The sequence below is a fragment of the Pelodiscus sinensis genome, chromosome 1 (assembly GCF_049634645.1).
Source record: "Pelodiscus sinensis isolate JC-2024 chromosome 1, ASM4963464v1, whole genome shotgun sequence".
In the NCBI taxonomy this organism is placed as follows: domain Eukaryota; kingdom Metazoa; phylum Chordata; order Testudines; family Trionychidae; genus Pelodiscus; species Pelodiscus sinensis.
In genome coordinates, this window is record NC_134711.1 from 286,467,553 (window position 1) to 286,495,082 (window position 27,530).

Here is a 27,530-nt window from a genome sequence, read left to right on the forward strand (position 1 = left end):
GTGTTGATATAACAGACTTCTGTAAAGTGTTTGACTTGGTGCCACACAACATTTTCTTTTAAAAACTAGAATATTAAAATGGCGCACATTTAATAGATTAAAAGTTGGCTAACTTATACATGTCAAAATGTAATTATAAACAGGGTATAATCATTGAGTGGCATGTTACTCATGAGATCATACAGTGATTGTTCTTGCCCTATGCTATTTAATATTTTTATTAATAAACCTGGAAGAAACATAAAATCATCACTGAAAGATTGCATAGCACGCAAAAATTGGAGTAATACATGGAGGGGACAGGTCACTGATTTAATTATGCAGTAACCCGGATATAAGCAAACCATACGTATTCTAATACAGCTAAATGTAAATATACAGATCTTAAAACAAAGAATGTCAGCGATACTTACAGGATGGGGGACTCTATGCTGGAAAGCAGAGACTGAAAAAGATTTGGGAGTTGTAGAGGACAATCAGCTGAACTTGTGCTCCCACTTGGTGGAAAGAGCTAATGAAATTCTTGAATGCATATACAGGGGACTTGTGAATAGGAGCAGGAAAGATATTTTACATCAGCATTTGGCACTAGTACAACCACTGCTGGAATACTGTCCAGAGTAGGTGTCCACAATTCAAGAAGGATGTTAAAACATTGAAGAGGATTCAGAGAAGAGCCATGAGAAGGATTAAAAGGGCATTGGCTGGGCAGGAGGAATTTGGGGGGGATTAAGCAAGTCACTGTGAAAATTAAATTTGTTGTGCATACACATGCAGTGCATCATTCCTTCACAGCACATTTAATGAGCTTAACAAAAAAACTACTGCTCTTCATGCTCAATAGGTAATTTGAAAACCACCATTGCAATCAAATCAACACCAATTTGTTTGTTTTTTAATTGTTCCTCAATAATATTATTTCCAAGCCAAATCGCAACATTAAATTAACCACTTCAGCTACAGGGCTGTTCCAAACTATCACAAGACACCAAACATGGAACATTTTAGGCAAAAAGATGGTTGCACTTAGTCATAAGAATTTGAAAACAAGCTTTATAATATAATGTGGAATTTCCATCATTGGAGATATTTAAGAGTGTTTTACAATCTGACCCTTTAATTACAGTGGTCATTACCAGGAGTTCACAGTAATATAAACAGATCTCTTGTATTAAAAAGGCTCAGTGTATAGAAAGACAAGCTTCATGTACATTAGTACTTACACACTACTTATATCTATGCTACATGTGGTCTCCAACAGTCATTGTTTTGCAGAAGTGAAGAAATTGGAGAAGGTCCAGAGAAGAGCAACAAGAACGATTAAAGGGCTAGAAAACATGACCTATAAGAGATGACTGAAAGAACTGGGTTTGTTTAGTTTGGAAAAGTGAAGACTGAGATGGGGCATAACAGCTTTCAAGTACCTAAAAGAGTGTTATAAGGAGGAAGGTTGCCAGATGGTTTCAACAAAAATACCGGACACGCTTGCCATTACATCACAACCTACATTACATCTTATTTAGAAAATACCAAACATTTATATTTTCTCAGTTTGCTTCCTGAACAGAAAGCTCAAATACTGGACTATTCGGCTCAAAACCAGCCACCTGGCAACCCTAGGAGGAAGGAGAAAAATTATTCTCCTTTATTCTCTCATGATAGGACAAGAAGCAATGGGCTTAAATTGCAGCAAGTGAGGTTAAGAATGGACATGAGGAAAAACAACTGTCAGGGTGGTTTAACACTAGAATAAATCACTTAAGGAGGTTGTGGAATTTCCATCATTGGAGATATTTAAGAGCATGTTAGATAAATACCTGTCAGGATGATCTACATCAGTGTTTCTCAACCAGTGGTACAGTGAGAGAAGTCTGGAGGAGTATTTTTCCCAACTGAAATTTGGAGAAAACTGAATTTTTGTTTTAAGATTTACAGTGCTTTATTATTTTTGTACTTTTTACACCCAAAAATATCATTGTCCTCCCAGCTGCAATAAAAGTTGTTTAAACAAATGTGTTGCATTGGTAGAAAAAAAAAGTGTGTGTCTAAAAACTGTAGGTACTGAGGGTACTTTTTTTTTTTTTTTTTTTTTTAAAGGGGGTACTTCATAAAAAAGGTTGAGAAACACTGTTCTACATGGTACTTGGTAATGACAATGTGCTTCTAAGTTATATATGATATTTCAGTGGCATCAAATGCAGAAATAAAACCATCTCTTCCAGCCAGAAAACAACAATGCAGTGGCAGCAACAAATAAAAGCTAAGGAAGACAAACGGTTTTGCAACTGGTGGATAATATGTCTATCATCCAATCCTAGTTACTAGAATAACATCCCACGTGTAAGGATCAACATGCTTTTATGGGACACTAAGCAACATGCTGCCGTTTATTGCCTCAGACAGAAGCATAAGTTGAGTCAGGGCGCATGCACAGACCAACGGATGTGTATTTTCAAATTCTGACTCCTTACACATGGTTTCTGTGCATAACCCTCAGGGGAATACAACAGGGAGCAACACTTTTAAAAGCATTAAAATAATTTAGTAAATAAAGTGGTAGGCTGTTGACACAAGGACCACAAAGTACATTCAAATCCTGCTTATACAATAGCTGCTGACAGTGATTTTAATAAGCTGAGGTACTAGATCTAATAGAACATTATGTAAGACTGAATATCACTTATAACAAAGCTTCATGTTGCAGGGTAGAAAGGTCAGAAAATCCTTTTTCTCCATGATTAGCATACTTGCTGGGGTTTTTTCCTCCAGAGCTATGATTGATTGGGCCAAACAGAAATATTTTCTTAGTTTGGAATTACACAGTAACAAAGGTTGCTGCAATACTCACGTATATTGTTTATGAGTAGAGAAGCTTTTGTAACCTGTTGGCATGAGCTACACTTGACATATGTTATTAATACTGATTGTTGGCCTTAAGTGCTACGATACCAGTTTAGTGTAATAGTTTATTTACTGTTAACATTAAGTCAAACGTTTTTAAACAGTTGCCTGCTGAATGAATCTCAATATTATAGCCACTAATTTTATAGCCACTTTCCAAAATATAAATTGAGGAAAGACGGTGTTTATTTTTTAAAAAGGCTCCATTCACTTTATGAAGAAAAAGTTACTCTCTCCCTAAAGACGTTATTAAAGGCAATGGCATCAAAATACCTTCAAATGGAATGTGTCAAGATATTTTAGTGTTTCTGAATATAAAAAGAACCACAAAGTACATTACACCAGATTTTCTAGGCAAAACAAAACAGTAGCTCAAAGCTTTGAAATTTTCATAGCAAAAAAGCTATTATATCCTCTATTCACACAGCGACTAATACCAAGACTAGGATCCTAAACAAAGGGTAGGAAAACTGCTCTCATATGTTTGGTGGGAGTGCAGAGTAGGGCAGAAATCTATTCTCCAATTTACTCTATCCTGAAAATCCTACATGTCATCATGGGATCTGTTAAAAATAACGCTCTGTGTTGGAAAATGTAAAATGTTATGTTATTGCCTTTCTTCCCACAAAGATAAAGGTATTCATTTGCACTAGAGAAATAGCAATTATGCAACATGATGGAACTAAGACTTTTCTATTTTCATAAACAATATTACATGTACCTTAACTCAGCTCTATGACATTCTCTGACGTAATACCTGATTTTTTTTTATCAGAAATCAGATAAAAATCAAAACTCGTAAAAGAAATTAATACCAAGTACTTCATGTAGTACTGCTCAGGTGCCAAAGGAGGATAATAAACATTATGTGACTTGCTGAAGATGAAACCCCAATTCAAGATCATTTCAATTTGTTATACTGAATGATGAAACTGATGCATTCAGCTTTAATTTGTGCTTCTAAAGATGGCAGAAAACAAGCAGCATGCAACTCTGCATAATGTTTATTAAAAGTAATGTTAAAAGGTACAAAAATTAGTGATGTAAAATCCCAGTTAACTTTTAACTGGTTAACTAAGCAGGATCCAGGCTGCAGACCACTCCAGCCTGGCTAGAGCAGTCCTCAACCTGCAGGGCTCCTATCCCCCAACCCCATATGGCTCTGCCAGCTTTCAGCCCCTGCCTGTGGGGTGCCTGGGCTCCCTGCGGACAGAGACTGCTCCAGATGAAAGAAGCCCCTGTCCCACAGGGGGCCCCCTGTGGGGACAGAGAGCCCCCAGCCTATGGCAAGCGGGAGATGCTCCAGCCCCCTCTGGTTCCCAGTTAACTGGAACTAGTAATCATTACCCATTTAGGGTGATGCTTGCTAGTTAACTGAATAGTCTTTCATACCTCTAACAAGAATATTTTGTGTTTTAAAAAGTTAATCCAGTTAAACAGGATTATTCTATTTAAAATGTTATGCACTTCAGCAGGGAATCTCACTATGTATCTGCAATTAACACACAAAGCACACAGCTTTTTAAAAGAAAATAGCTTCTAAATATCTTGACTGCCAACAATTTTTTGATGAAAGCTCAATGTTAAATTTCAATCTAGCTCGTCTTGAAGAGCGGTTTTGATAAGTAAATCACTTAGCAAAGCATTTCTCTCAATTAGCATCATGCTTAAGTTTGAGACAGCTTTAATAAAAGGACAAATACCTTGATTTAAGAATAGCAATATTTTTAAATATTGATCAATAAGTTTATGAACTGCTTAAAAAAGAACCAAGAATCTTAATGAAAAATTAAAGCTTTACAAATACCTCTTTAGATGCTGTTCCAATTCCAAGAACAATACTTTCATGGCTATTCCGTCACAGTTTTGTCACTTTCATTGATATAACTATTTAGAACCTGTGGATTATTTCTCATAGAATGATACACTGATGAAGCACCTGTCAGTCCTTAGCATCAATAAGATTAGCATTAGCATTCCACTATAAATGCATATCCTGAACTCAACAGCACTTTCAAGAGTTAAAAAGCCTTGCTGTTGAAGATTATTCCCTTGCTTTGATTCAAACTTTACAGTGCTTAACAGTAGTTAGTTATGGTCTTCTTGTTTGTTGGACAAATGATGACATCACAGAGCTTGAGATCACATGGTTTGCTGTTACATAAAGCATCAAGACAGATTAGTATCTTGAGATGTGAAATCCTCAACAACAGCCACAGGCTGTGTATCTTCTTTCAACAGAGCACACTTCTACAGTTCTGAAAGTAACTCACCATGTGCTCACAATTTTTGGAGTAGTGTATGATAATTGTTATATATTCTCATTGTTCTATTTAAAGAAAACCAGTGCCTCATGGTGAGCTCTCATGCTAAACTCTAGTAGTTAAATGACAGCAGTAATTAAGCACAAGGACAAGTGCTAGCATATGATTAGCTAAAAAACGTCAATAAGCATTTTCCCCATACGTTATGTTATAGTGATAACTAGTAACTACAGTCTTAAAAGTAAGCTCTCAATGATGTTCTTGCACTTATTAGAAGTAAAACTACATAATGACTGCAACACTCCCCCAACCAATCTGTTCAAATAACACGTGGCAATTGAAATTTCAAGCTCAAATTCTACATACTTCCTAACACAAATAGATTTCTCTTTGCTATTTCTAATATGCTTATAGTACCACGGTATTGTTTTCAATAAACAGAAAAATCCAAGATCACAAGCGTCATTAAGGATCTTAGTTTTCCCATGACAACACCCAACCCCAAATTCTCTGAAACAAAAAACCCACAACCCATGTTGGTGATTGAAATGAAACACCAACCTGCCCTTTGATATACCCAGCCAGTGCCATCTCTAGGAGAGTGTGGGGCCCAGGCTCCACTCCTTCCCCCTCAAGCTCCAGCCCCACTCCTCCCTCCCTCTTCTCACCTGTCCCCCAAAGCTCTCAGCCCCTCCTCTCCTGAACAATGCTAGGAGCCAGCGAGGTGCAGGTAAACAGAGCTGGTGGTGCTGTCATTGGCCTCCATGCCACCCAGACCCCATGAAGCCAGGGGCAGTGGTGGAGCAGAATGTGGCCAGTTGCAATGCCCCAGCTCCTAAACCACCCAAGCCCCACATTTCCTTGAAGTGCAGGGCCCCCCAAAATGACTGCCCCAAACCATCCAATGGACAGGATGACTCTCCCTGAGCCACAATATATATAGGTTTCAGTTGAACAGAAAATTGTATTGATATACAGTAGACCCCTGTTTATCTGCACTGCTATAATCCAGCTCTTCATACTAATCAAATGACTAGCTGCCCAGTGCTGACAGTGTCTGGGACTCAGGCACTTAGGCAGAGTCTCCCCCGACATGATTTAAAATAAGGAATAGAAGGCTCTTTGCTAATTCTCCTGATTATCCACATTTTTGATAATTCAGTTTGGCTCCAATCCCAGTTAGATTGGATAACAGGGTTCCTGTAAAATTAAAGCACATTCAAAAATCAACCAGAAGACAGGGATGTTGTGTGCATTGAGTAAGAGACATTGATACTTTCAGCAAAGTTTCATTAATATATTTTTCCACAATTTGTAGAAACTAAAAACTCTCCGTAAAAATGCAAATACTGCATTTTTTTATGGCAAATGAATTTCTAGGATCCCTGATCATCATCCTGCAATGGTGGCACATCAGATACATTTTGTGATACTTTGTATGGATATGCATAATACTTGTAGTGGAAACATAGTACAGTATTAGAGTTTGTTACAAAAAAACTGAATGAATGATGGGCTAAATCACTGTTTCAACTTTTTTTTTTTAATAAACTATCCCTTTAAAAAAAACCACAACAATTACGCCCAGTACCTACAGTTTTCAGACCCACAATTTTTTTTCTACCATTCTACCAATCTTCCCCTTCCTTGTTTGGAAACCACTCCTAGGGTGTCTGAGTCTGCTCTGTTGTCCCTACATTAGATTTTGCATCATGCTCCAATTCTGGTGCTGGCCATGCTGGGGGAGGCTTGTTCAACGTGATCAGGGAGAAATGATGGGATTATGGGACTTGCACAACAGATACGCCCCCACAGGTTCCTCTACTGTCACTAAGGGTGTCATTCTTGCTGCTGCCATGGTGCCTCCGCACGAGTCATGCTGGTCTCACGAGGTGAACACCCCTCTAACCTGCAACACGGAACTGCTCTACAATGGTATCTATTCTTTGATCAGAGTCCACACCTGGGAAACGGGCCGTACACAACTTCACATGATGTCAAATTAGCCTTCCTTCCATCCATACCACCTTTATATCTTTCTTTTCCTTTCTCTATGCTATCTGTTCTACTTTTTCCTCTTTATTTCTCCTCTTTCCGCTTCCACTGCTCCAACACTGGATTACACTTTTCTGATTCGTCCCGTGAATCGTCTCTCATACTTCTCAAAATACCATGTATAGGGGACAGAAATTTGCCAGGACACCTGTGGGTAGGGGAGAGTGACTGCAGATGTCTGTGTGAGAACCCAATTTTCTGTTTCCTCTGTCCAGCAGCTTAGTGAGTGCTAGGATTCCTGTCAGCATACAATCCTTGCATCCATTTTAGGGGCTTCATTTTATTTATCAGCCTTCAGGAAATAGGTCTCCAATATATACAAAGCCACTTCCCTCCATCACATCCTCCGTGACTGCCTGGAAGAGAAGAAGTTTCTCTGCTACTTAATTTTCACCTTACACGCTCCAGGTTGCAACAAGGATCCCAGCAGTATGAGCAAGGATGAGTGTTGTCTTTTCTTTTCTACCCCTCCCCTCAGTGTCTTATCTAAGGGTCCTATACTCTAGCTACTAGTGAGCTGGAGGGGGCACTTGTTACATGGGCAGCCTATAACTTTTACAGAGGATTGATGAGAGAATTCTTTGGGCAACACTTTACAAGCTTTCAACTTGCCCTGGTGAACAATTTTTTACAAGTCGTATTTAACATGGATAAGTTGGCAGCCTTTTTATTGCATCCCTTTTGCTTTCCATCCCTTCAGATAGAGATAAATAAGGTGGTCAGTTAGATCTACCATCTCATTTTGCCTGATATGCAGCATTGCACTGGATCAAAACCATTGCTCTTTACAGCCAAGAGGCTAAAACTGTCATAAATGCAAACTTAATTTTTGCTGGAGACACTAAAGACTCTGGAGACATCCTAAATCTGTTCTATAAACATGCAATTTCTGTTCTTGCAGTCTGTCTTGTTAATTTTCACTGCTCATGTCAACCAGATCCACATCAAAGTTAACTTGGGAAAACACATAGGCAATGAGATATAGGGAGATTTATTGCACAGAATGCCTCTTGCACCACCCTTCTTCTTGTCTAGTACGCAACACAAATAGCCACCCTCTACCCCATATTATCTACTCGTCTTCCCCCATCCTCACTTCCAATCACCTCTTCATTGTAATAAAGCCAAACATTTCACATGATGCTAATTCTCAGCTGTTCTTGAGCAATTCATTCTCTACATGTTGTCAGTGCACAATGTGCATTGTTAATTCTGATCCATTACTTTTAAATTTCTGGAATCTTTCTATGCTCCAATGGAGTCCATTTTCTTTCTCCTATATGCCAACTTTGTAAAAGTAAAGAGAAATTAAAAACTGAGGATTCATTAGTTTTCATGTTGAGACAGACTTTAATTTTAAACACTCTTTACTGGGCAAGAGGACTGCTCTGGGAACAGACTATCAAATTTTTCTTCTGAACATTCCCATAACATTCCTAATTTCAGTTGAAGTATAAGTTCAAGAAATAATAGTATTGCTCAGTGCTGGAGTTCCCTATACTCAGTTCCCTATACTCAGTTTTGTATACAATTTAGAAATAATAGAAACCAAGAAGAAATTGTAAATCAGATGGGTTAGCTAAGTGATGGAACATTTTTTACTGCTTTGAAAAATAGTCTTTAGTTATAACTGAAAATGCCTCGAGTAGAAGGATCTTCTTTCTTCCCCTGTCAGATTCAAAAATTCAGCATCAAGCTAGGATTCTCCTCTTTTGTCCTGAGCCATTCTGGCTGTTATATAAAGTGACAGATTGCACACAGATGAATTACCACTGTGGGTACACCAAGATGCCTGATATAGGCAAGATAGCTTTGAATGATACAAAAACAAGATTTATGGTATGGTAACGTCAAAGTACCTATTTCTAATTTATTTTCCTCCCCAGATATCAGATCCCAAGAACAGATATGATGGTTCAAGATGCTACACCCTTGTACACAAGAGTTTTGCTTTTTGCAAAAATTGGCATTCAACTCAAGAAGTTTACTGCTTGCGTCAATCTCAGCAAAATTAACAATTCAAGCATGAATTCCTGAGTGTGTTACACATCACTGAGCTAGCAGCAGAATCCATGTGCAGTAAACACTTTTAGATAGCAATCACTGGCAGGTTTCATTTCTATGTACTACATACAAATACTGATTTTTGTAAAAATTTCTAAAAGAATAAGATTGATGTTTTATTAGACTGCTTCAGTTTTGATGTGTAGCAACCAATTAATTTAAAATTCTGGTGTGAATTTTAGCACTTTAAGAGACAAAGAACATTAAAAACAAACCACTTGAGCCCATTTCATCCATGTTATGTCAACATTTTAGATGTCCTTGATATTTTAGTTTACACTTTATTGCAATGTGAAATCTGCAAGATGGACTTGAAAAGAATGTTTCAGAGTGCTGATATTCAGATACAGCAAGTTTTTTTAAAAAAATGCAGAGACTGGACATGAAAAAGCATCTGACTACCTAAGACATTCATTTCAACCATGCTGTGAAATCATGTATGCTCTGAGGATTGAAGCAAACAAATCAAAGGAGAAAGGAAGGAAGAAACAAAGACAAATAGAAAAATCAAGATGAATCTTGCCCATAACAGTTTTGTACAATACAACCAGGATATTGTAATGAAAACCAACATGGAGATGCCAAATCAAGAAGCATGTGTGAAATACAAACCTCATTCCCAGATATTTGTTAGTACTCTGTAAAAACACAAAACCAAAAAACCCACACACTATCTTTTGCTACGCTCACAATTTCAGTCAATATTAGAGATTCTCCTGTTACAGAAGATGTGTCAATCCAGCATTAGAATGAACAAAATGAAATCTCTAGGTATTCACTTCTGCTCATTTCCTTCACTTCTCCATCCTTCCCCATCTCTAAGAACGTGGATAGCCAAGATAAGAAACTTTCATCTAAATCATTAAAAATGTACATAGCATCCTATTTAATTTTAATGTCTTTCTTGGCTGCTGTTGATTATAGGTACAGGCAGTCCCCGGGTTACATGGATCCGACTTACATCGGATCCCTACTTACAAACGGGGTGAGGCAACCCCGCACTAGCTGCTTCCCCCCAGCAGACCAGGAAGACGCGAAACTAGCGCCCCCCCAGCAGACCAGGGAGACGCGAAGCTAGTGCCCCCCCTCCCCCCAGCAGACCAGGGAGACACAGAGCGGCTTTTCTCAGCAGACACCTCAGCTTGAGAATAAAGGACTGAGGGAAGTGAGGTGCGGGAGAATAAAACTGAGCTCTGGAGAAATGTTTGGCTAGAGTTTCCCCTACAATATGTACCAGTTCCGACTTACATACAAATTCAACTTAACAACAAACCTACAGTCCCTATCTTGTACGTAACCCGGGGACTGCCTGTATCTGCAAAATGTGAAATGAGTCTCGAATCTGAAAGTCAGTACAGGTTGAAGCTCTCTAGTTCAGCATTCTCTGGCCTGGCAAGATCTATGGTCCAGCATTATTTTAACTAGTCAGATATCCACTTATCATGGATGTGGTCAAGTTTCTACCGTCCCATACAGCTTGTTTACAGCCACCAGCTCTGGCTCTCAGTGCTCTGTGCTGTTATTCAGCTCTAATTAGCTTTAATTTACCCCTAAAAATCTTTTAACAGCCCAGTAAGCAGAGGAAGTGTTGGTAATGCCACTAAACAATATTTACTTCCTGTGGTTCGGCAAATACTCTGGTTCAACAGCAGTCAGGTCTTGAGGGTGCCAAACTAGAGAGGTTCAACCCGTGGACCAAATCATACTGAACCTGTCAAAAGTCTGGACAGCTATTTGGAATGAACTGGATACTGTCCATTTCCTTTGTGGTTAAACCACCAAATAATGAATTAAGCAAGCCTTGCCATTAGCAGACATTAATCAGAATTCCTAGGTCAGATCTGAAATAGCCCTCACTTTGCAATCTTGCAAAACAATTAACAAAAACATCTATAAACAACACTAATCAAGAACACTAAATCCCACTGAGAGACCACAGTTCAGATTTCGTGGATGCTTAAATTCCATCAGTGTAACTAGCAGAAACTGTACCACAACTCTGGTGAGTGCAAATTAAGACAGGCAGGCATCAATGAAATTGCAAACAAAAAAAATCTATTCAGCGGTTTGAGGTTAAATAGCATAAACTAAAATTCACTCCCCTATAATCTGCCTCCTCACACCCCCAAAAATTAAGGAAATTTTAAAACAAAAGAAATTAAGATAAATTCCCAACCATTAAACATTCCTGGATGTTTATATCTATACCTATAGATATAAAAGCAACAGTGGGACTATTCTGTCAACCTTCCACCTATCGGTAAGACCTCATTGTCCTACCTGCCTAGTCCAAAAAGTTAGCTCTCTTCCTTGATCACAGAAGCTGTGAAATATGGAGCAATGGAACTAATTAACCCAGACTAACACAGCACAATAATACAGTGAGACTTTTCTTCCTATAAGGGACTGCCAATTTTCTTTCACAAAGTCAGTTGGATTTGAGCCAATTTGAGCATCTGTAATTATATCAGAAAGGGGGAGGGGAGAGATCAATTTTATCCCCTTATTCACAACAGTTGTCCCCAGATTAGGGGGTTAGGACCAATATATGAGATGGACCTCTGTTAGGGTATGTCTAAACTATATCCTTCTTTCGAAAGAGGGATGTAAATTAGACATATTGAAATTGCAAATGAAGCCGGGATTTTAATTTCCTGCGCTTCATTTGCATAATCACCTCGCAGGTTTTTGTTGTTGTTGAAAAACGCTATTTTGAAAGTGAAATCATGATCTAGACGTGGTTCTTTTGAAAAGAAAAGCCTTTTTCAAAAGATCCTGTCAACCTCATTTTTTGAGTACAGGATCTTTCTAAAAAAAGGTTTTCCTTTTTGAAAGAACTGCGTCTAGACTGCGGTTTCAATTTCGAAATAGCGTTTCTCAAAAAACCATTTTGATGAGATTATGCAAATGAAGCATGGGAAATTAAAATTAAAATCCCAGCTTCATTTGCAATTTCAATATGTCTAATTTACATCCCTCTTTCGAAAGAAGGATGTAGTTTAGATGTACCCTAACATAGGTCCATCTCATATACTGGTCCCAACCCCCTAATCTGGGGACAACTGTTGTGAATAAGGGGAGAAAATTGATCTTTTCCCCCCCTTTCTGATATTCAAATCCTGGCTTCATTTGCAATTTCGATACGTCTAATTTATATCCATCTTTCAAAAGAGGGATGGAGTCTAGACATAGCCTTACACGTTGACTAAAGAAAAAAGAAACACACTAAGCTCCATTATGACAAGATTTAAAAATATCTCCCTTTGGAGGAGCTAGCTGCACCACACACACAAACAGTGACTACAGTTCTTATTCAGGAAACTTCCTTTGATGTTAGCCCTCAACCTAAGCCTTGTCAGCTGGCATGGGACAGCCATGCAGTGTTTAAATGTAATGTAGATATACTCATAATACACAGATAAAGTTTTTGTTTTTAATGTAAAGAAATTACCATTTTAACTGTTGAAAAGGGGTAATTGAATATTTTTAAATGTTGTTTAATTCCCCTCAATTGGGTTTGTTTCTTGATTGACTTCCTCCTTTGCTCAACAAGAGACTTGGGAGTGAGATTCAGGCATTGAACTAGCAATGCACTGATGTCAAGCCGAGTGCCTAGCAAGGGCTAACGGTAAGTCAGTGGAGCTAGGGATGTGGTCCAAGGTATTCAGGCTGATAGAACTACAAATGAGGAGCAATTCACCAGAAGATATTTTCTCACTTGAAGGATCATGTGGCATGGATGAAGTGAATGTTACCTAATTTTGGCACCACAGATTCAGAAAAGCAAACCTCCTTTTCTCTCTCTCAGATTAATATATTTCTATTTAGTTAGCTTGCTTTTAGATTTTGATTTTATATACATTTAAGATTTGATTTTTTACATCACAAAAACTCTTACAAGCAATTGCAATGCTGTATGCACGTGTAATATAGCCACATTTAATCAACATGTATATATCCCTAAGCATGCAAGTCAGTTTTTCAGGTCAAGCAGAATTTAGTTTCCTTACCACATCTATAAATTAATTTTTCCTAGTGCAAGTGAGTTTCCTTGCATACAAGGAAAAATGCCAAAATCCCTTCTCCCCTTAAACTGAGGAACTGACAAGATCATTCTGTCTGCATGTTGCATCTCTTTCCTACTCCAACCCTGGTTTCCCCCAATCTTGTTCACTCCATTTGTAAGTTCGTAGGACAGAATCATTCTATATGTTTGGATGACATCAAGCACTTTGGAGCCCCAGTTTGGTATTTTTGATCTGATGCACAAAACACAGATTCAGGACACTGAAGGCACTATTAACAAAATATAACGATTTGTTTAGTCTTTCAGAACATGAATTAAGATTATATGGAACAGCTAGATAAGAAAACAGAAATAATGTGACAGTCATATCAATACTGATAAAATAAAGCATGTGGACATCAAAAGGATTTTAATCATTCACAAACATAGTTTGAGCCTTTTCTACATCAATGTTTCAGCATGAATCTTTCAGCCACATTTTCTGATATGCACTGATTGTAAAGCTCTATTACCCTTTTAAGGGTCATTGCTACATTCAGTACAGGTTGTGCTTACTTAACAACAGGTAGCCAATATAAATGTATAATATGTTACAATTGACTTTCCTATTTCTATTATACCCAGGTGTGAATTCCTACCTCCTTACGGATGCAGAATTTATCTTTCTATTGGCCTACACTGAGTGTGGTCACACACATTTTAAGAAAATGAAACATTCACATTCTTCCATTTTTCTATTTGCTTACCCTAACAACAGGGGGAAAGTTTTTCAAGTAAATATTTCCTGTCAAAGTGTTCTCTGTGAAGGACCTTAACTCTGACATTCACTTTCCCTTTATTTAAAGGAGCTCATATTTGTTTTCCTTCCAGAAAAGGCCTTGCAACCCTTCTTCATGTGGCCAGATCTGTTGAAGCTAATGGAACTATGCATGTAATTAGGGGCTACAGGATCAGGTTTCAGGGCAGAATTGTGGGAAGACTGCAAGCTATTGTTGTATTTTATAGAAGCAATATTCTTTATTTTGTGAGCAGGTGATTATTAAGCATGTTTTGTTGTATTTACCGTGCAAGTTATTATGGAAGAGCATCCACAGCAAACACACCCAGCTACACTTGTTCAAATTGAAAGAGCAGGAAGAAGAGCTGTGTAGCTGGAGATGGGAAAGAAAGGAAGGAAGGAGAAAATGTAAAAAGGGAAGAATGAGGACAAGTGACTCAAGAGTGGCAGAAAGGGGAAGAAATGAGAGGAGGAAACAAGGGGGAATGGGAGGGAGAAGGGGACAGAGGCAGAGAACTAAGGGAGAAAAATGCACAAAGATAGGTAAAAACAGAGAAAGGTGGTAGGGGGAAAAATGAAAAGTGGAAAGCAAATTCTGTGGACACAAAGCAGGGCTGGGGAACAAGAGAGGCTGGGAAGGGATATAGCTATCAAGTAGGGGAAGATTCAGCTGCAGTGCTGTCAGAGGCTAAACGCAGGGGAACTCCTGGCAAGCAGTATGCCCCATTCTTCCCCAGTTAAATGCTCCCCTTCCTGCCTCCATGTATTTCACTCACTGACTGCTGAATGTTGCATGACATGGGGAAGGGATTCAAATACAACCCAAATGGAAACTCCTTCCCATAAGGTTGGAAACTATTTGGACAGGGACTGTGATCAAAGGGACATTAAGCAGCTCTAGAGGAAGCAACATGCATTCACCTGCAGCAACGGAGATTTGCCTATGGAAAGGTCAGATGTTGCTGCTTGAGGAATGTCCTTTGCCAGACTGAAGCTATTGCTGTTTGGGAAAGAGGAAGGAGAAGGAAGAGAAACAAAGTTCTCAGTATGACTGACTGGCCAAGTCCACAAATCCCGTTGGCTGGTCAGACATTTTGACTCAGTTGAGTGCGGTGACAGTGCAAGAGCTCACGTGTACAGGCAGTCCCTGGGTTACGTACAAGATAGGGACTGTAGGTATGTTCTTAAGTTGAATTTGTATGTAAGTCGGAACTGGTACATATTATAGGGGAAACTCTAGCCAAACATTTCTCCAGAGCTCAGTTTTATTCTCCCACACCTCACTTCCCTCAGTCCTTTATTCTCAAGCTGAGGTGTCTGCTGAGGAAAGCCGCTCTGCGTCTCCCTGGTCTGCTGGGGGTGGGGGGCGCTAGCTTCACATCTCCCTGGTCTGCTGGGGGGAAGCAGCTAGTGCGGGGTTGCCGCACCCCGTTTGTAAGTAGGGATCCGATGTAAGTCGGATCCATGTAACCCGGGGACTGCCTGTATATAAGAACTAATCTATACACAAATTCCCTTTTCTGAAAAGTAAAATAGACTGTATATTATAGAATCAAAATTGAATGCTGATTATAAAAATATCCCAGTAGGTAAATTAGTAACTCATACCTTTTTATAGCACTAAAGAAGCAGCTGTTGCAAATAAAACCAATGAAGCCGTACCTACATTAGACTTTTTTCTCAGAACCCTTTCCTACAAGTGCAGCTCCTCCCTTGTAGCAACAATGAGAGCACTGCAGCTGACAGTCACTAGTGGCTGCTGCTGCAGCAGCCATCAGGTGACTTAGCCCAGTTTGGAGCAGCATTAAACCTCCCAGCGGTCAATAAGCAGTCTACGCTACCTTACCACGGTTGCAACTCAATCAGTGGTAGCAATGGTGGGAAATTCTAAGGCAATGAGTATAGTACAGACAGCCTATAAGTACAGCAGTATTTTAAGTCCTCTTTAAAATACATATGGCTCATTTTAGATTAAGCTAGTTTTACTCACGGCTGTTCTTTTGTTAACCAATAGTAGGAACATTTAATAATAACACTGCAGAACAGCTTGCTGCAAAATGCATCATGCTACAGGAAGATTTCAGGTTCTATACGCCTTTAAAAGTCTCTGCATTTTAAGGTTCAATGGATTATGAATATTAGTTTGTAAAAGAATACATTCTCTCTTAAGGTGCCTGAATATCAAAGAGTATTACTTTCTACTTCAGTGTACAGTTCAATATATCCCATTGTAAATGTCATGATCACTACTGGACAGGTACTGATGGAAGCTGAACATTCCATGTTTTATTATCAAGCCATAAACCAACCTGTAATGCAAATTGAATGATCATTTTTTTCTAGGAAGATGGCAAAGGTGTATTCATTTTATGCATATATTGATATTTTTCTGGCTTATTAAATATATGTAGGCTCAGTTAGACATTTGGCAATTGATTTTTATCATTTAGACTATTTGTCTAAATTAGAAGCATGTAAGAAACAGATCAGTCAGTTACAGTAAATATTTTAATGTGGGTTTGTGGTAAAGCTCATACTTGCTCATTGCTAATAACATCAAATTCAAAATTTTATTTAAAGAATGTATTGCAAAAGGGTCTACTTTCCTAATTTAATAACACACCAGCAAAACGAAAGTATAGTACTACTTTGGCCCTCATTACTGTACTATTGTATATGAATTTCACTGAATTAGAGAAGTGCTACAATTCCATTTTCCAGGCAGTGGCTTGAGGTAAGGAGAGAGTAAGTAACTTGCCAAAGGTCACATAGGAAATGTGTGGTAAAAGCCAGGACAGGTGACCTAAACATTGTCTAGTTTTTTTACTGCCTCCAATTAAACACTAAGGGCCCGGTCTATACAAAAAACTAAAGTCAACCCAGCCATGTTACTTCACGCCCCTGAGGGTACGTCTACACTTTTTTTTTCCTAAAAAAGGAATGCAAATTGTGCTTGCATTTGCATATCTTCTTCCGTTTTTTTTCCCCAGAAGAGGATTTTCTGATATTTGGCCCATCTACACAGGGCCTAATGTCAGACAAAAACGCTTTTGGAAGCCCCCTGTACACATCATTTTACGAGAAATGAGGGGGATTCTGAAAGAGGGTTTTCCCCCCCGACAGTTAGCCCCATGTGGATGGGCGAAATATCAGAAGATATTCAAATGCAAGCGCAATTTGCATACCTTCTTTGAACCCCTCCTCCCCCCGCACAACATAGCTGTACCCTGAGTGATGTCATTAAATCAACTTAATTCCCAGTGCAGACAGCAGTAGGTCACTAGAAGAATTCTGAGGACAGATGCACTACAATGACATGGAACCCCTCCTGACACTGTAGAGTGTGTTTACAATAAAGCACTGTAGCTGTGATGCTGTAGCAGTTTAAGTATAGACAGTTTAAGTTTTTAATGAAGATTCATTTTCATGAAATGCAAAAATGAACACCCCAGAATTAGTTTCTCTACATTACTTGCTAAGTCCCAAACCTGAAGTTGGACATTTCTTCTGCAAAAGATACCACAAACCTCTTAAGCAATATACAAATTCAGTCTTTTAAAATGTGTTTGTGATATGTTGCTATGACCGTTATACAAAAACCTTGGGATCAACTGACTTAAGAAGGTGACCTGCAAATTGACTTGGCAAAAATTCATTAACTTTGGAATTATACACTGAATGCCCCAAATAGCAAAGACAAATAGGGACATTTAACATGTAACAAATTTTAAAAGTCCCCCCCCCTTTATATATATTGTCATTAATATTGCTTTCTGTAATGGGCAACAGTGACAATTTAATTTACAGCTGAAGGATTTAAAGGCCATTTACAAATGTGCACTCCCCTTCCTTTCACCCCAAAAATCCCTTTCATAATTATGTTACGAATGCCCCCTTCTGAGAGAAGCAATCTATAGGTTTATAATTTTAAAACCTTTTTTTTGTTTTTCCATAGCCAAAGTCCACATTGCCATGGATCAGTATCTTAAATTCTCTCTCCTGATGCATCCTGCTAATGATGGAACATCTGCCACTGAATGCCATGGGTAAGAGATATTGTCACTAATGACTTAATATTTAGGTCCTTTAGGTTGTCTATTTAGCACTCTGTTGGAAAAATCTGTACAGATATTTAAAGGTTTTCAAAACTAACCCTTTACCTAAACATTTAAGAAAACAGTACCTGTGTCATGGGTGGCCTGTGGGCCCCCATTCCTGTCCACCAGAAATGATGAGAAGCAGTGCAGGACCAAACAGTATAGGAGTTGTATTGAAAAATATTTCCCCCCCAATTAAATCCTGAAAATAGAGATAAACTGTATATTCAATTTTTTTGTGGGGGGGAATGGGAGGGAGAGAGTAATTTCCTTAACAACTCTGCCTTCATTGTAGTCAGCATCCTTGCATATATACAGGCAGTCCCCGAGTTACACGGATCCGACTTATGTCGGGGCCGTTCCTCTCCCTGGTCTCCGCTGCCCACGTGCTCCGAGGCTTGGCTCTGCTTTGCCCCCCCCCCCGTCCCCCTGGTCTGCATAATCATCTGTAAGATATGCAGGATACAAGTAGACAGGTTGTGCAATACAAAACAGTTTTAATGTTGTGGGCAAGAGCCCACAAGAGCCTGGTCTGCAGACCAGGGGGACGGGGGGCAAAGCAGAGCCAAGCCGCGGAGCGTGCGGTCAGCTGACAGCTGTCAGCTGGCCGCGTCCTCCGCGGCTTGGCTCTGCTCTGCTTTGCCCCCCCCCCCATCCCCCTGGTCTGCAGACCAGGGGGACGGGGAGGGGGGGGGCAAAGCAGAGCCAAGCCGCGGAGCACATGGGCAGCGGACAGCCCAGACGCTTTTGCTCCGGACACCTGTGGTACAGCAGCTGGGGCGCTGCCAGTTGGTCCCGTAGCACCGCTCTGGGCGCTACTGGACCAACCGGGCAGCACCCCAGCTGTTCTGCCCCAGGCATCCTGATTCAGCCACTGATGGTCAGATTCAGCAGCGGCTGAATCAGGACGCCTGGGGCAGAGCAGCTTGGGTGCTGCTGGGTTGGTCCAGTAGCGCCGAGGAGCGGCGGCGCTACTGGACCAACCCAGCAGCACCCCAGCTGCTCTGCCCCAGGCGTCCCCAAGTCAGCCGCTGCTGAAACTGACCAGTGGCTGACTACAGGAAGCCCCTGCCCCGGGCTTCCTGGAATCAGCCGCTGATCAGTTTCAGCAGCAGCTGACTTGGGGATGCCTGGGGTTCTTAAGTTGAATCTGTATGTAAGTCAGAACTGGCGTCCAGATTCAGCCGCTGTTGAAACTGATCAGTTTCAGCAGCGGCTGAATCTGGACGCCAGTTCCGACTTACATACAGATTCAACTTAAGAACAAACCTACAGTCCCTATCTTGTACGTAACCTGGGGACTGCCTGTACATACAAAAAAGCCATCAATACTGAAGACAAATTAAGCCTACAAGCATCACAAAATTCCAAAAGTTAATCTCTTGCCCACAACATTAAAACTGTTTTGTATTGCACAACCTGTCTACTTGTATCCTGCATATCTTACAGATGATTATGCATTAAATAAGTAAAGCAGGAGAAGGTACACAAGTGCCCCATGCCTGACCTAATGTATTGAATCCTTAGCTCCTGCTCAAATCCATTTTCCTATGGGGACTATTACAGGACTTCTTCTGCTGTGTAATATTTTCTGATTTGTTTTTGAGGAAAGTGTTCATAGAGAGAATGAAGGAAGAATGTATAGGACTCCTTCCATACCTGCCCTCAAAAAAAGTGGAGAACTGTTTGTCATAACACTAGCTTTCCTTTGGACAGCACAGAAATCCTTGCTAAAACAGAGTAAACTGCTCTCTCAAACTTTTCCCAGCTCATGAAAAATTTGACTCACTACCCACTGACCCTGACACTATTTGCCAGTGTTTATTACTCACTGACTCAGTCTGTCTATAACTGGACTTTCTTTCCTGTCAAAGGGCCATACAAATGTCTTAGGAGACACCGCTCTGTCCTGCCACTTATATGCTGCCTTGGGCTTTTAAAGGAAGGAAGACTTTCAACTAAGCTGTGTCTAGAAGGAATCCTCTGTAGGACAGCTACTTCCAAATAAGGAAGCTGGAATTCAGGTACCCTAATACATTAATAGTGCTTCACGAACACAGGGAGCAACACACAGACTCACATGAATCTCTTCCAAACAAAACTGTCTTTTGTGAAGTCTACTAATAAGTCAAGTATTAGGAGAAAGCTCTTTCAAATCCCCCTTTTTCCCCTGGACGTAGACACTTTCTTAGATTTAAGCACAAAAATCTACTGGTTCTCAAGAGTAAAAAATACAGCCTTGAGTGTTTATCATTTTAGATTCTACACCAACACAGAGAATTGATGATTTAGAGTGGGCCTGTTAGAGAACACAGTGTCCAAGTTATCAAGGTATTAACTTATAAACAAATACTTTTGCCTCTGGGAAGCACGCCCTTCAGAACCAAACAGGACAGATCAAAATGGTGACTTTCATCCTAGATTCTTCTGGTTATCCAGTCAGTTTGGGGGAAGAGCTATTTATACTCTCCTTTATTCTACTCCACTTGGGCGGCCTCTTACCAAACAACCATCCCACTGTCACTTTGTTCAAAACATTTTCCTTTTAACTTAACCACCTCATCACTTCTAGCCAGCATGTGGGCACCCTTTATACCATCCTCCTGTTTCTTTTTCACATTGTCCAATAAGTTAGCAAATGACTGGACTGCATAGCAGTGAGACTTATTTTAAAAATATACACCATGATTCAGAACCATCACATTGGGCATGCAACTCACCTAGGTAACAGAGTGATGTTATTACTGCTCTACATTTTCCAACCCACTAGCCTTCATAGTTACTCACATCTTATTTCAAACTAGACTAGTTTATTTGGGGAAGGGACTGTTTTTCCACACATTCTAAACAGATTAAGAGCAATGTGACCCTGATTACTATTGAGGCAGTTGGACTCCACTGCAGCATAAAATAATAGTCCTCTTTTAAACCCCATAGTCTATTCTAAAAGCTCCATCCATCTATCTACCCTAAAATCTCTATTTCTGGACTTGGCTCTCTTCCCTTCACATCTCTTAACCTAATCTCTTGTCAATATCCTCTTGGGTTCTTCCCCCTCTGTATTATTCATGGTGTTAGTGGTACTTGGTATTTCTCACCTAATTCCATTAAAATCACACCTTTGCTGAAGTTGGATATAAGCTAAAACAAGGGGAGAGGCACAAAGACTGAAATAGACATTCAACAAAAGGGTGAGTATTGCAAGACTGGGTTAAAATGGGAAAAATTACATTGTCATTTCCTGTGATTTACACATTCTGTAGACGGAAAATGCTAGCAGTCCAGAAGTTTAATCTGGAACCTTTCAAATTCTTTTAAGGGGAACAAGTTAAGAAAAATGTACACAAAATATAGGCAATTATAAAAATAATTTTTAGCACCACATTTTTGTGCACACTCAGCATCCATTTAGGCAGCTAGATAAATGCTTAGTAGCTTCTATTGATATCAACAGCAGGTATGATATGCTGAGATCTTTACACCATTAACGTAGTAGCTAGTTTCTTAAATAAAAAGGGTTTTGAAAAATCTGGCCATGAAAGTCTAGTTTGTTTTAAAGTCTCAGAGAGATAGCTGTGTTAGTCTAACTTTAAAAACAAGTATGGGCAACCCCTGACTTACGATCCCCCACATTTATGACCGCCCTGCTCCAGCCCAGGAAGGCCTCTCAAGCCCATCTGCACAGCGAGCCACAGGGTCATCCAGTTGCCTGCAGCCCTGGCCGACTCTGGGTGTAGCTTGTGCTGCACCGCTGGGTCTGGGACACGTGGAGCCACCTCCACCCAGCATAGCCCCCAGCTGGCTCTGGGCTTAGCTCGTGCCGCACCGCTGGCTCCGGGACGTGTGGAACCGCCTTCACCTGGCGTAGCTCCCGGCCGGCTCTGGGCCCAGCGCGCTGGGGACTACAACTCCCAGGAGGTAAAGCGGGCCAGGAACGGAACCCCCATTTATATCATTGTGCCTATGGGAAATAAGAGTTTGACTTACAACAGCTCGACTTACGACGGTTCTCCAGGAACCAGTTAGGTCGTAAGTGCAGGGGGGGCCTGTAGTCTTGTGGCACCTTAGAGACTAACAAATATATAAGATCATGAGTTTTCATTGCTAAAACTCACTTCATCTGATGAGTTGGAGTGGAAATGAAAGAATTTATCTATCAATTGTAGGATCAGTGCTAATGAAGTTAATTAAATAGGATGGAGGTGTCCCAGTCATAGCTTTTGATGTGAAAAAGCGAATATCAAAGGCAGAGGAAATTGGCTTTGTAGTATGCTAGCCAGTTCAGATCTTTATTCAGTGTCAGATTTGCAAGTGAATTCCTGTTCAGCAATCTGTAATTGAGTAGTAAAATTCCTTTGAAGAAGACTGGTTACTTTTAAATCCATTATAGACGGTCCAGGTAGTTTAAAATGTTCCCCTACAGGTTTGTGTGTGTTACCATTTCTAAAATCTAATTTGTGTCCATTTATCCTTTGTCACAGAGACATTCCGGTTTGGCCAATGTAAGTGGCCAAGGGGCATTGCTGGCACTTAATGGCATATCGTGTCAGTGGATCCTCAATGAGTCCCTGATGCTGTGGCTTATAAAGATTAGATCCTGTGATGTTGTCACTTGCAGATATGTGGACAGAGTTGATAATGGGGTTTCTTGTGGGGGAAAGTTCCTGGGTAAGCATCTGAAGTGTGGTGTGTGCCTGCTGGTAAACATTTGCTTCACTTTGTGGGAGTTGTCTGTAGAAGACTGGCCTGTCTCCTGAGGTCTGTGAAAGTGAGGGGTCATTTTCCAGAATAGGTTGTAGATTATCAATGATGTGGTGAAGAGGTTTAAGCTGGGGGCTGCAAGTGATGACCAGTGGTGTTTTGTAATTTTTTTTGTTGATCCAGTCTTGAAATATGTACCCACAGGTCACCTACATCAAGATAGACCTGTTGTTTTCCTTTTTGGGTCTGTCTTGATGTAGGTGACTTGGGGGTACCTACTTCAAGACTGGCTCAACAAAAAAAATAAACAGAACACCACTGGTTGTTTTTATAGTTTGTTTTACCATTTTTGCCTTTCAGTTATTTTATATCCCAGTCCTCTTGGACAAACTGCTTAGTGTCTAGACAATTTTACTTTGGTTCTCTCACAGTGCTGTGTTATGTTCACGGTGCAGCAGGGGAATTAAAAAGGTATGCCATAAAAGTCACTTTTATTTTATTTTGTGTTTTTAAAGCAACTGGCTACTGAGTTATAGCATGTGTTTATACCCAAAACTTCCTTCATTCACCACATCTCTCTTTAGAATATACTTTTTATATTGTATAACAGTTCCGTTGCCAATAAAATATTCACATCTGTTTATATAACATAAAATCCATGCATGCAACTTAGCCATGTTGAAGAAATGAACATTTCTCTACAGATCCAAAAATGAAAACAGTTTTGGAATTTTTATTCCTCCATTCTGCATTAATTTGACTTAACAAGGTAAAACTGCCATTGCTATCAGAGGAACACACACACAAACAGGGAAGGTAAAAGAGCACTGCAGTATTTTAAGACCAATTATGACTATGTGCATATGTCTGAAAGAGAAGCAACTGAGAAGTAACCCACACATTTTAAAAAGCACTCTTTAGAGCATAATGGGGGAAAAAGTGTCCCAGAAGCTGTCACAATGCTCTGTGAGGATTATGTAACACCTGGATAATCAACCAATCAGATTCCCAGGCAGGCTGAACACTTCTGAAGACCCACAATTCTGATTTCTTACTGTGGAACTGATTCTTCAGATTACATTGGGGTAGAAGCCTCTTAATTTAAAATAACTGAAGCTATGAGTTTCACAGTGTATATTTCAGGGCATTACAAGATTACCTGTGTTTGTATCATGGTGTGTCTCATTCACAGTAAGTTCAGGACAGAAATACTCAGCTTTGATTATCTTACTAAAGCAGACCTGCTCACAGTACACGCTGGTACAGATCTTTACCCAATCTTCCTCATAGCAGTCTGTCATTTTGGAATGTAGCTTTAAATAGGTTAATATTCCACAGCAACAATAATTAAGGCAACATTATATTCATTAAAAAAGTACAACTAACCTCTCAGGAGCAAAAAGGTATTAACTGTTGAGTTCTGCTATCCTACATTAGTGATACACTGGGATCAGCCATCAGCCAGAGATCCAAGCACAGATGGTTATTTCAACAACTCCTTCCTTTCCTCTGAAGCAGACCTCTACATTTCCTTCCAGACTCACATAGTTTCTTTCTGCAGCATGCCACAAACATACATGAAAGAGCTACTACTCATGTTTCCGATTTGTCTGGGTCCGATAGGGCCAAATTCGTGGTGACTCACTGATTTAGTACTTGTTTTCCCTAGTTGCTGCTCCTTGTGTTCCAGAATACTAGTTTCAGTTCCTCCTAAGCTCAACCATTATGAAGAAAGTCTTCAAACTAAGGTGAACAAACCAAGGCAAAAACATCTGCCTGAGTCTGCAGAAACTGCTCTTCCATGAATGTCAAATACACAACCCTAGATCTGACAATTTGAATGTCACCATTGCTAGATATTTCACTACTGTGCAAAGGACACAAGTATATAAATTATGTTTGAAGAGCTGCACAAGCTACTGTGTATAGTTCATCTCATTGCGGGGTCACAAATGGGGCACTTGGAAGAGTACCACTGTTTATCCCTCTGGCCCCATCTCCAATGTCTGACTCCCAGTACTCAGGGACCAATTTGAACATAGGTTCACCCTTTAATCCTAGTACAGCTGAAACATCAGTTATTCCAAGTAAGAAAGCTGCATTTGTAGTCTCAGTTCCAAAGCAGTTTTAAGATTTTTCCTAATTAATGGGCACAATCATAGGGCAGAGATCCTGCTCTTATTAAATGCCAATAGCCTGCAGAATCAGGCCCTTGAAGAACCTCTCATAGCTCATGACAAATTATATACAAATAAATGTTGCTTATTTATCATATTTATTTTGAATTTCTCTTGCCTTGCCTTTTATTACTAAGGTCATCACCATAGAAACTGTTTCTTAGGGAATCAGTGGATGCAGTTCATTCCACATCAGCAAGCATACAACTGTCCCCACATTTGGTTGCTGCAAATGAAACCCATGCACTTAATAGGGAGCTCTCTCTTTAAAAGACCCCTGTGAGGAAGATAGGAGTTAGTTGAGTGTTACGGTTGCTGGGCAGATTCAACACTCCACCCAGAAGCTTTTGGAGTTGGGTCCAGTAGTCTGGGGTCAGACTTCATGAGCAACCACACAGGGCAGATGCTTTTCTAAGGCCTGTGTAAGCTGGAAGAAGCTAAGCCAGGAGAAGAGAACTGGCTGCTGTTCCTCACTCTGCAGCCCTTTACAGCAGGTAGTGATGTAGTTAGCCCTCCACTAGGGATCATGGGCAATGCTACTTAAGAACAGCGCTTCTTAAACCATGTTCCGTGGAACACTGGTGTTCCATGAACTTACAGGTGTGCCACGACATCATCTTTGTTTTTGTTACGTCTTTGTTTTTGTCTTTTTTTGTCTGCCGACAATTTTTTTTTTTGGAAGAAAATTGTCATAGGTGTTCCGCATTTAAAAAAAAAACACTATTGTTTGGTGTTCCGTGGTCTCAAAAAGTTTAAGAAACACTGACTCACAGCAAAGAGAACCTGGGAGGGAAAATAACTTGTGTTAATTGTCTGCTTTAAATGCTGTTTTGATTTTAGCCAAACCGTTTTAGTTCACTTTCTCAGTCTGTGTGATTTTTCAGCTCCTCTGTAAATGTAGCCATGGGGAAGAGTCATTTCTGTTTTGTTATTCTCAGCTTTTGTATTTTCTTGTAACAGGGTTTTCTTTAAGTCTGTTCACTTGTGAGCTAACTGGCCTGTTAATCAGTGAGCTGGCTGCCTAACAGTGACCACAGTAGAGGAAGAGTCTGCCTGGACTCTCAACTGAGGATTCTCTACAACCAAGTGGAGAGAGAATTCAGACTCAGCATATGGTGCAAATTTCATGATCAGAGGCACAAACAGATTTCGGTGAACTAAATCTAAGCTTTTGGGTCCTCTCAGTCTTTTGTTACTGTGTTTGTGTGGACTGAACTGTTCACATTTTAGTTTACTTATGTTTACTGTAATTATGGACATTATCTGTGGGTTATAAAATAGCTGTGTTCTGTTGTAAGAACTAGATGATTTGTTTCTTCATAAGATTTTATAAAGTTATTTAATTAAATTCGTTTCTTTAGATTCTTTTGGAACTTGAATATAGGGAGGCTGATACTGGGCAATCCTTGCTGAAATTCCTTACAGACTGAACTTGGTCTCCGGTACTGTTGAGGGAATGGGTCTTTCTAGACACTGGAGAAGGGCTGTAAAGTCTAGCCCACCCAAGGTTACACAGAGACTGAGAGATCAAATAATCAGAAAATCGTGAGAGAGAAAACAGTTGCATCTGATCAACTCTTAATATGTTCTTTTCACGCATAAATCATTTATACTCAAGGATGGAGAAAGAAAATAATAAATATACATCAGTTGTCTGACAGTTTCTTCTTGTAGAAAAAACATTCTAATACTGTAGAAGATTTAGCACTCTTCAAGGACAGGTTAAAATACATTTGGTTTATTAGATATTTATAAGTTCATAGATTCCAAGGACAGAAGAGAATTAGGATTGTCAAGTCTTACTGCATACACAGTCCACATAACTTAGAATTATTAGAGCATACCTTTTAGAAAAACACCCTATCTTCATTTAAAAATTAAACAGTGATGAAGAATTATCCAAACACACCTTTGTAAATTGTTTCAGTGGTTAATTACACTCCTTGTCAAAATTTAATGCCTTATTTCCAGTCTGAAACAGTAATACATGCCTATAAATGAGCTATAAAGATTTATAACTGCAAAAGATTCAGGATGCAGATATATTCATACCATAATACAATTCTGCCACCTTGTGGTGCACTCACAAAAAGACAAAATTATGCTGTGAAATCTTCCTTTATAAATAAGAATTTCTTGTCTAAAAATTGCATATTTGAGACTGCATTTCTCATTCATATATTGGCCAGTTCCCTGTCAACAGTCCAATAAGTTAATCTTCAATATGTATAGTAGTTATAGATACTACTGCTCAGAAAAAAAATCTACTTCAAAGCTCATTTACAATTTCATCTAGTTCAGTCAACTGTCAGAAGCAGATTGTATTTACAATGTAGTACTCTCCTGACCCCTACGAACCCAGACAACTTGCACCAACTTACATTGATTAAACTATTCTTACCTTTTTTGGGTTAAACCTAATTGCAAACATTTCTCTGGCCACTAGGCAGCACTACTTGATAAGTT

The 27,530-nt window shown here is 39.7% G+C and overlaps 1 protein-coding gene across 5 annotated transcripts in view; it reads right to left on the reverse strand.

Moving 5' to 3' along the window:
* The window catches only part of TSC22D1 (TSC22 domain family member 1), a 132,017-nt gene that overhangs the window by 21,989 nt on the left and 82,498 nt on the right, over nucleotides 1-27,530 (reverse strand). Inside the window, exon 1 of one of the 5 annotated variants that reach the window (XM_025185302.2) lies at nucleotides 4,709-4,764. The exons of the other annotated variants lie outside the window; for them this stretch is intronic. Coding sequence (XP_025041087.1) covers nucleotides 4,709-4,749 — 41 coding nt within the window. The 5' untranslated portion in view covers nucleotides 4,750-4,764. Of the gene's footprint in view, nucleotides 1-4,708; nucleotides 4,765-27,530 lie in introns of those variants that run through there. 5 annotated transcript variants of the gene reach the window in all.